A 10,704-nucleotide genomic window follows, 5' to 3' on the forward strand; every position below is an offset into this window, starting at 1 on the left:
TTCATTGTGTTTTAAACCCCCTTCCACCAAAAAAACATGTGTTTAGACTGGTGGTTTATACTGAGAATAATAAAACTGTTGTAAATGTTAATCTAATCATATTGTGTTATTCTGTGCATCTGTACATTTTACTTTTGGGCCACTGCAAGTTAAGACATTACTGGACAGCTGTGTGATGTGGTACTTTCCCAGAAACGAGGACACAAGTCACTTTTATTTCACAATAAGTTTTTATTTCATAAATCTTTAAAAGTAACACTGTAAACAACAGGGGTAAAGTGTGATCAGATAACATTTGATAGTCCCCTGCTTTATTTGAATGTTCTTAATAAACTATTGCCTAACTTTACACTTTGTGTTTTATTCACAATTGAAACATGTATGTTTTATCATTTCTATTATTTGTTGAACTTTACAGGAATCCACTTGCTGTGCATGTGATTGGTGCACATTTGTCTCCACATCAGCAACTTCTGATTGTACTTCAGATCAGTTGTACATAAAAATATCAAAACATGTCAGGTCTGTGACACAACAACAGATTGATCGCTTAAAAGGTTTTTTTTTTTGTTCAAGTTAGATCTTTCCACAAGCTTATGTGATTTACAGTATGTTGGCCTCACTTCAGCCAGACTTCAGGATCTGAAAAGGAACATGTTTGTTTTTTGTTAATGATAAAAAGGAACAGACTTGTGGTATAAAGTGTTTGTATGATTAATGCACATAAATCCATAGAATGATTTTACATCCACTGATCAGTGAAACAATATCATGCCTTTTATAATGTGAAATATCTCTGTTTTGAATTTAACTTTAATAATGATATACAGTTTTGTCTTCAAAATATCAAATAAAATGTGAAAACTCTTTTTCTAGAAACAACACGTCAGCAGGTGCTCTCTTTTCATTCATGGCTAAAGTAAACAGAACATTCATCACACATCACCACAGTTTTACAGTGACTGTTTAATATCCCAGCCACACATTGTCCCTGACTTTTCCTCTTTACAGTATGTTGGCCTCACTGGAGCCAGACTTCAGGATCTGAAGAGATAGAACACATTTCACACATTTCCTGAACCAGGGATACATAAACACATAGATCACAGGATTAAGCAGGGAGTTGAAGTAAAACAGACCTAAAACAAAAATGTAAGATGTTGCACTTCCCACTCCAAACCCTGATGTAAGTAAAACAATGTAAAGTGGAGTTAAACACATTAGAAACACAACAATCACTACACCCAGAGTTCTGGCAGCTTTCAGCTCTGACCTGTTAACCTTCTGTGAACTCTGAAGTGTCACTGCTGTAACATGAGAGCGCATGGCCCGGGCCTGAGACACAGCCACCATAAACACTCTCACATACAGGACCACTATGATGCTGATTGGAATGATGAACTTGAGAAAGAGATTCACAATTCTAGCAACAGGATGGACATAAATTGCACACTCTCCACCACAGGAATCAAACTGACCTGGATTTTCTATGTTGTAATATAGCTTCAGACATTGAAAGAGAGTAGAACCAGCCCAACATAGAACAATGCTCATATTTGCTCTGTTTTTAGTGACTTTAGTTTGATAATGCATTGGATCACAAACAGCCACATAGCGATCAACTGATATCAGCATAACAGTTCCTATTGAGGCAGAGGTTGAAACAAAACTTAATGCTGCATAAAAAACACACCAGCCTGCACCTAAAAACCAGCAGCCATCGATAAGGAGGTTCAGAAAAATCCAGATTACCCCGACAGAGAAATCTGACACAGCCAGAGAGAGGAGGAGGAAGTTAGTGGGAGTGTGCAGCTTCCTGGAGGAGATAGAGAGCAACACACTGATATCATTATACGATACAACAATTGTCATCAAAGCAGAAAACAGCAGGAGTCTAACAACATAACAAGTCATAAAACAACATAACATGTCAATACCTGAAGTGTGAGATGGAGATGATGACCAGCAGGTTGAGAGTCACAGTGAGCACAGAGATGGAGGACAGGATGATGTGAAGGAGCACAGACACTGAGTGAGAACGCACAAACCTCCTGCATGAAGAGTTTCCTAGGTGTGGATAGCAGAGCTCAGCTTCATCAGGTGTGCTCATAGTGAGGAGAAGAAGCTGATGAGCTCTGCCTCATTCTGCCTCAGCCTCTCTGATGAACAACTGATATATTATTCCTGCTCCAACACAGGGATGTGGAGGCTGGACCTGAGGACTGGACCTCCCTCAGAGACCGCCTGATCTACACATTACGTAATGCTGAAATAATTGTATTTGAATTAGCTCCCTGTGGAAGCATCAGCATCAGATGCATCACTTTAACTGTGTTCTCCAAACATGTGGAGCAGACGTTCTACTTCAAAGTCCTTTAAAATCCAAAGGTGTCAGAGTTCCTCTCCTTACCTCGAAGGCCAGCGAGCCTGAGTAGAAAAGTTATTTGGCTGTTTTTATCTGTGATATTTTGGTAGAGTAGATAATGATGATTTAGATGACCACAGCTGATAACAAATCACAGTGACCCACTGTATTGAACTTCCTGAGATGGTACCGGAACGTAGCTCTGACAGACGCAGGGGTTTTAATTTAGCCAGACAAGTTCTTTCACCATGCTTTGCCAAAAGGCTTTCACTGTGCATTTGGGACTGTAGCGTCAAGGAAGTAAGTAAGTAAGTAATCTGTATTTTTGAGCACTTTTCACAGGTAAAAACCACAAAGTGCTGTACAAACATTTCAGTATCATCCTGTCTAAAGAGAACGTGGAAGAACAGTCACAAATAACATGAGAGACAAGAACGGGAGAACTGTGGGTCACCAAGGGCATTGGAAACAACCCAAATTTAAATGAAAAATGGGAAAACATAAAAAGAGGTGAGGGGAAAAATCAGATGAACTGATTTCCATAAATGAGAACAAAGTACAGAACCAGGAAAAACCTCTCAGCTACAAAAACACAGTTTTTTACACAGTCACAGTGAAACATAGCACGTGGGTAGGTGGGGGTTGGTCATGGGGTGGGGGGTAGAGGACAGGGGCTATGTAAAGAGGGGGGGAGGATATCCAACCCATACCTGTCAAGTATCCTGTTTTGGCCAGGAAACTCCCGTATTTTACCCCTCTTTCCCGCCATCTTCCCGTATTAGCATTTTCCTGTAAATATCCCATTTTTAATGTAATAATAATTAAAAGATGCCTTACTAAACTGAACGCGTCACTGCCACTCAGTCCATTTCAGGTTGTAGTTCTCGCGAGATTAGTGCCGACAGCGCCAACAAACCCGGACACAACTCAGAAAAGAGATGAATGAAGAAGAACTGGTGTAAATACGTTGTAAAATGTGACACAGAGTTTATCTTCCTAAAGAGCAGCAGGATGTGACACAGTTACACATTCTGTTAGATTAATAACTGAGATTTTAACGTCGTAAGTCACCATGAAAAATCCTCCAATCACAAGCGTCACAAATATACACTGCTTTGAAAAGTGTTAAAGAATGTAAAGCCTGTAATAAATATGTCTAATAAGTCATTAGTGAATACCAGAGAACCACATGAGTAAGACAAACTAAAAGAAAATATATAAAGAAAATAAAATGTTAATGTCTAACTTAAAGACTTGCAATGTGAAATTGACAGTAAATATGCAACGTGCTTCATATACACATTTATGTTTTTATTTAGGCTGTTTTATAATTTAGGAATTAGGGCTGGGCGATATATCGAGATTCAAGATGTATCGAGTTTTCTATTTTGGCGATATAGAAAACTATAATATTTCATATATCAATATATATATAGTCTGAAGCATTTTGACTCGGTCTTGTCTCGGACTCCGGATTTTCTCTCAGGACCTTTCGAGACCAGCACTAACTCCTGCTATTTTTAAACTTTTTTATAATGTGATAATAACACGGAGAAGAACGGGATTAAACAATCTTTTATTCTTTCTTTAATCCACCCTGTATAATGACCGCAACCTTCCTTAATGTGACTGAGTGATGTGTGTGTGTGTGTGTGTGTGTCTTGCCTACGGTGTCAGTTTGGACCGCGGAGCGCAAGGGAGATATGAACTAATCACCGGTAAAAATCTCAGTAAAACTCCAGAAAACAATCACCAGTAATAAATATTATCTCCCTGGTAAAGATAGTAGCTCTAATAACAGGTAAAATGATTAACTGGTGATATCACAGCCTGTGATATGCAGTATGCACCTCTGGGTCCTAGTGCCTGCCGGCCGGTGAAGCCTGTTCCGTTTACCGAGGTCCGTGTGTGTTTAATAAGTCTGTGTGTGTCCGTGTGAAAGTCTGCATGTTTATGTCTCTGTCCATCCACTCTTTTCATTATATCCATGTCTTTTAAGGCTTTTATTTCATAGTATCGGCTGTAGTCCGGGCCGCCGCCATCTTGGATTATGTCGTCACCAGCGCGTCATCACCGCAAGTTGCACTAGCGCAGAATGAGTCAAATAACCGTAAGGAGGTCTTATATTAGTCTATTTTATTTTTAAAGTGGTGTTTTTTTTGTGGCAAATCCAGCAAAAGAAAAGGGATATTTTAGATGATTCATCTAAGTCTTAATGTTTTCCTCTCTTTCTGTTTCTGAGTGTTTCCGAACAGAAAATGCCACCGCCTTTTCGACTCCGATCCTGCCTCCTACAGCCGTCATGCCTGGTCACTGCTTCTTATTATGAAGGATGAGAATTGAAGGGAAGTATTGTCCATAAATATAACTGGGAAGCAAAGGGGAAATAGATTGAAATAGATACGGGACAGTATGACATATTGTGGATGTTCTAACATAATATCTATTCCAGAGACTACAGAGACTTCCAATCCAACTGCAAAAGTGGGGACAATCTTCAAATTTCCAAAGGGAGCGTACAGTTGACCCTGGCTTTGACCTTTATGGCTGAGGAGGAGGAGGTCGAGGAGGCTGGAGGGCACAAAAGCAGGTGGACACAAGAGAGAGGAAAACGGAGACACATCCAAAATGATCAGATAAGTGATTTTCCAATGACATTTATCATATAGTTTTAAGAATCAAAATGTATTCTTATGTAAAAAGGGGGGAAAGGAGAGGGCCAACATCCCTTTGATTTTTGATTTGTATTTTATCATAAAAAAATGATATAACTCAAAACCCTCCAACCATTTTCTTTCCCCACCAGCACTTAGCGTGCAAGACCATAAAACACTTTCACTGGGTTTAGACATTTAAAAGGGTAAAAATAAATGTTCTCAACATTGGGTTGGTGGCCCAATCTGTTTCGCCTGAGATTTAAAGAGGGTCCTCCTGAAATTTTTAATAATTGATAGATATAAATGAGGTAGTTTAAAGGTAAGTAACTTCCGAGCATTTAAGGAAGCTCTCCAAACCGTGCTATGGCTCGTCACTCCTACGAATGGGATAAACACAGAGAGCAAAAGACAATATGATTGTTCGACTCAACTTAACTTTAATTCTGTCGAACCTTAAAAGCGCAATAATTTTCCTTAACTCTGGTTCAGACACAAAATAAGTGACACTTTTGCCACCAATTTAGCTTAAAAATTAAGTAAATTACGTCTCAAATAACAATTATCACTAGCATGACCAGAGTGGTGTCATTTGACACCTATACCTTTAATGTCCAAGCTGGTGTCAGATGGCGGGTGTGAACAACTCAGCTTGTGACCATTGTTATGTTACTGAGGCCACTACTCCCCCCTCAGCTAGGGTGGGGGGGTGGCTAGGTAGGTTCCAGGACACAAAGACCTTTTGTATTCTCCTTTGTGTTTCCCATACAGCAGCTACATAGAGGTTGCAACTTATATTTCAACTTTTGCAACAGAAAGTAGTAAGTAGTAATAGTGAGACGGCAACAGTTTGTTTGCATTCTTGGTGAAATTTATTTAATAGAGATTTTGTGAACAATTCTGGCACTGCCACACCTCCTTTATGCATTTGCCACATGCAAACTTGTCACAATACATACAACGCTTGGTGGCACGGTTTTTCCTGCAGCAACACTTCACCTGGCACAATGCCCTTTTCCCCACATCAGGTGTGGGTGGTTGTTGCTGAAGGTTTTGCTCATTCACCTCCTTGGCTGCCATATGAGACCGGGCAAGCTCATTTGCAAGCTCCAGCAAGAAGTCCACCCTTCTCTCCTTGACCCCAGTGCATGCCTGATAAAGCACATGTGCGTTCAGCGCTGCAATGTCAATCATGTTGTAAAACACAGCGACTGGCCAACGCCGTGTTCCTGAACGCACAGTGTACTTTCGAACCATCTGGTCCATGACGTCCACACTGCATTTCATGCTGTTGTAGTCGGTGACTGTGTTCGGCTTTTTTTTCCGAGTAGCCTCAGTCTCCACCACGCTGTGCACGCTACTAAGGAGGCAGTTTGGGCACATAAACAGTCAGTGTGGCACCAGAGGTTGAAAACACTTGTGTGCTGAATTCCTCACGGGCCAAATTCTTTTTAGCTGAATCTGGAAGCTCCCGGCGAATCTTATTGACTGTGCCAAGGAGGGTGGTCTTCCGGCTGTGCAGTCGACGTGCTAGTGACAATGAAGTGAAAAAATTGTCGGTTGTAACAGTTCTTCCTTTGTCCATAAACGGTTCCATAAGCTTCATCACCACATTTTCAGACAATCTCTCCCCAGGTGGACGACTGGGGTCTTTGCCAAGATATGGGATGATTTTGCACACATACTTGGATTTAAGGTCACATGCCACACAGAACTTGATACCAAACTTGTCCGGCTTCGTTGCAATGTATTGCAAGAAACAACAGTGAGTCTTAGTTGGAAAAAGTTGCTCATCTATGGTGATGTGCCTGCCTGGGTTGTACGAAGTGATGCAGTTGGCAACAAAAGACCCCCAAACGTCAGAGATTGCAGCAAACCGGTCAGTCGCAACTCCTTCACCGCGTGTGTCCTTGTCGTCGAAGCGTAGATGCTGCATGATGTCCTTGAAACGGTTTCGAGCCATAATCCTGTTGATCAGGGGCGGTCCCAGTTTTGCTGACCATGCGTCATGCAGCGATGGAAGGCGGACAATCCCCCACAGAAGCAGGATGGCAATGAACGCCATTAGTTCAGGTATGGCCATGAACCAGTTCTCATGTTGTGTCTGGAGTGCATGCTGGACAGTCCACTCCTGAATGGTCCGAAGCATTTCCAGAGTTATGAAGCAAAAGAAACTCTGTAAGCGACTCGTCACCTTTCTTCTGGCCAAAGCAGTTGGCTCTCCATCTGTGACATGACCTTCAATTGGGCTGTGATGGAGAGGCCTTCCGACCTGTTCTTCACGCCACACTGTGCCGTCTTTTGCCGTCTCTGTCAGCCGCTCGTGTGTCTCCAGGCGACCTCTCTTTTCTGAAGGTGGCGAATCCTCCTCATCTATAGGGTGATCATATTTTTGAGATGTGATTAATGAAACATTAAAAACACAACTGCCATAATCAGCAAACAAAAAAAAGGATGTTTAGAAAATCTTACCGGAAGAAATTTCAGTCAGAACTCAGCTGAAGGGATATTTCTTCTCCATCGGAGTCACAGGGGTTGGCGTCATTTAGGATCATCTCCAAAGCCTGCTGAGAGCTGTAAACTTTTGACATCCTTGCTTCTCAGTCGCCAGAGTCAGTGAAATATCTGCCCTGAGTTGGCTATTTTTTCACCTTGAGGTGATAAGCCTTTTCAAACTTTCACTGTGATTCAGTACTTCCGCATTGGGTCAAAGGTCAAGAGGGATAATGTCAGCATAACTGATGGTGTAAACAGAGATTGAGATTGTTTTTCCCTGTTGAAGCATTGATTCTTTGTGCATCTTGTGCACTTTCTTCAAATTTGTAAAATAATAGCTTAATAAAATAAATCATGGACCTGGTTAGTGAATGGTGGACCTCGTGAATTTACCTTTTTAAAGTGAGAACTCAAACAGTCCTTTTCACACTCGGAAATCTTGCTTTACCATAAATAGCAACAATACATTTGATTTATAAGCACAAAAACAATAAAGGTAAATTGTGAAAATACAGGAGTAGGAAACAGGAGCTTGGTTGCTTTATTACTGTTTTTCTTTTTTTAATTTTATTTATTGTGGTTTATTAATTGATCACAACACACATGGCTCATATTAATTTGGCCATTCTTATCCAATAATTCCATATAATGTTATTTGGATTAACAACCATCATCTACATGGAAGAAACACTGGTTTCTCAACACTGGCCATCATTTACACCAACCCCCAAAGTTTGTCACTGCCCAGCTGCACATTCCGATCGAATGGCTGCATTTACATAAAAGAGGTGGCCCACTGAGTTGCAAATGAGTGTCATTTGGCGGCCTCTGGGCAGGGCAGCAGGAGTAAGAAAACCTTGGGCATGCTAGTGTTATGGGGGAAAATAATTAATCAAATGAACTGACAAATTCAGCTCTATAAAAATAATTAGGTGATGTTATTAGGTGTGGAGTGTTAACATTATTCAGAATAAATAAAGGATAGAGCAAGATTTCTCCTTCAGAAATTAGAGATAGCAAAGAAAAACAAAACACAAATTTAAATAAATAAATAACTTTATTTATTTATTTTCACATCTCCATGTCTCCCAATTGTATGTATTCATCTTGGGAAGACATGTCGTCACACTCCACACTTTTCCGTCTGACTTGCATGTCCTTCTCCGTCCGACTTGCATGTCCTTGTAAACAGTGGTTCTCAAATTGTTGCTTCTCACCAGGTATCAGCGTACCACTGGTAGTAGACGTACCACAGTTTGAGAATCACTGAAACTCCAGCTATGCTTCTCCTTGGCTCAGTTCTTCCTGAGCCAAGGAAGAGAGAAGACGTGTTTTCAGAGCTCTCCGGGAAAGCTATACTCCCGTCTGATAACGCGACCTTGACTACCAGCGAGCAGCGACCAGCTGCATCTGAAGAGAGAAAACTGGGCCCAGACATGCCAACAAAAATGGAAGAGAACTTTAAGCTATTCAAAGAAGAGCTTAAAGAAATGATTAAGGACATGAAACAGGAGATGAGACAGGATCTCATGTCCTTAAGACAGGAACTATCTACGAAGATGGAGAACATGACGAATGCCTTGGAGAAATCATTGAAAATACTGGAGAATGATGTCAAGGTACTGAAAGAAGAAAATGTAAAGAATGCAGAAAAGATAAAAACGCTGGATGCGAGGGTTGAAGATTTGAAAAGAAAAGAAAGAGAAAAGGATGTCATCATCACGGGCCTAAAGATAAGGCCAAGGAGCTACGCCAGTGCAACAAGACAAACAGAGGATCCGACCAGCGAAGACGAAAAATCGATTGAAGAACAGGTGATTGATTACCTGGACTCGAAAGGCATTGAAGTGAACCCAGACAACATCAACTACTGCCAGCTGCTGCCAAAACGCAAAGACACCAGAGATGTGAAAATTACATTCACCAACGTGAAATATAAAGCTGAAATAATGAGACAAGGAAGAAAACTTGTGGGAACGATGGTGTTTATGAACGAAAACCTGACGAAGCAGAATGCAAGTATCGCATGGAAAGCACGCCAACTGAAGAAAGGAGGAAAAATTGTGAAAAACTGGACCAGAGGCTGCAGGATTTACATCACACCCCCAGGAGGAGAAAATGGAAAACCCGTTCTAGTCCAAAGGATGGAAGACCTGGAAAAATACGAATGAGGTGCCTAAAAGTCAAGAACACTGATAAAAGTCATGGATATGGACAGAATCACTAAAAATCATCCGCAACATCATCAACATCAACAACGGGAGATTAATCAAGTAGACGAAGTGGACCCAAACAACTTTTCACATTGGAAACAATACACGAACAGCCATTACTACACAGAGAATGACTTCAAAGTGGAAAATAAGAAGGAAAAAGGTCTGTCACTTGTTCACTGTAACTGTCGCAGTATGTATGCAAATTTTGAAGACATTAAGGATTACATCTCTACTTTGTATAGGTTTGACATAATAGCACTATCAGAAACTTGGATGAATGAAAAAAAAAGGCATGGATTTTATGATAAAAGGATATAAATTTGTCTATAAGAACAGATTACATAAGCCAGGAGGAGGGGTAGCACTATTCATAAAAGAAAATATAGATATGGAGATTATAGAGTCTTTGAGTTTAACTGTGGAAGAAGTAATGGAATGTATAACAGTGAAAATTACAAGTCCAGAGGGACGTAAGATAATAATCTGCTGTTTGTATCGTGCACCTGACTGTAAAATAGACATATTTAATGAGAAACTAACCAAAATGATAGAAGAAATCAAAAATAAGAGATTACTGATATGTGGAGACTTCAATATAAACATTTTAAATCCTTTAAAAAATACACACATTGAAGACTTTGCCAATTGCATGTACACAAATGGATTAAAACCTCTCATAACGCAACCAACCAGAATTAATAAACACAGCTCAACACTGATAGATAACATCTTCACAAACATACAAAACACAGATATAAAGAGTGGTATATTAATAAATGACATCTCTGATCATTTACCAATATTTATGATACTAAACGCAAAAGAGAAGAAGAACCGTGAAAATCATAACACACAGACATACAGGAGACTGGAAGGAGAAAAACAACTAGAAAACTTTAAACAACAGATAAAAAGACAGACGTGGGAGAGTGTCTTCAAGGAAGAAGACGTGAACGTAGCGTATGACACATTT

At 40.3% G+C, this 10,704-nt stretch overlaps 1 protein-coding gene across 1 annotated transcript; it reads right to left on the reverse strand.

Annotated features, from left to right (window-relative positions):
• Positions 1-310: 310 nt before the first annotated feature.
• LOC114467887 (trace amine-associated receptor 3-like) lies at positions 311-2,816 on the reverse strand. The gene is made up of 3 exons (XM_028454399.1): positions 1,938-2,816; positions 1,704-1,816; positions 311-1,044 (listed from the first exon to the last, which is right to left on the reverse strand). Exons 1-3 carry the CDS (start codon positions 2,108-2,110, stop codon positions 1,022-1,024), a joined length of 309 nt encoding a protein of 102 aa, XP_028310200.1. The 5' UTR covers positions 2,111-2,816; the 3' UTR covers positions 311-1,021.
• Positions 2,817-10,704: the final 7,888 nt, after the last annotated feature.

The sequence above is a fragment of the Gouania willdenowi genome, chromosome 8 (assembly GCF_900634775.1).
Source record: "Gouania willdenowi chromosome 8, fGouWil2.1, whole genome shotgun sequence".
NCBI classification, from domain to species: Eukaryota; Metazoa; Chordata; class Actinopteri; order Blenniiformes; family Gobiesocidae; genus Gouania; species Gouania willdenowi.

What these genes read in the sequence shown, in the direction of transcription:
- LOC114467887 (XM_028454399.1), bottom strand. Translation starts at nt 2,110, where the DNA reads ATGAGCACACCTGATGAAGCTGAGCTCTGCTATCCACACCTAGGAAAC. An exon ending in ATCTCCATCTCACACTTCAG is followed by an intron (nt 1,817 to 1,937) that starts GTATTGACATGT and finishes TATCTCCTCCAG; the next exon opens with GAAGCTGCACACTCCCACTA. An exon ending in CGATGGCTGCTGGTTTTTAG is followed by an intron (nt 1,045 to 1,703) that starts GTGCAGGCTGGT and finishes CTATCTCTTCAG; the next exon opens with ATCCTGAAGTCTGGCTCCAG.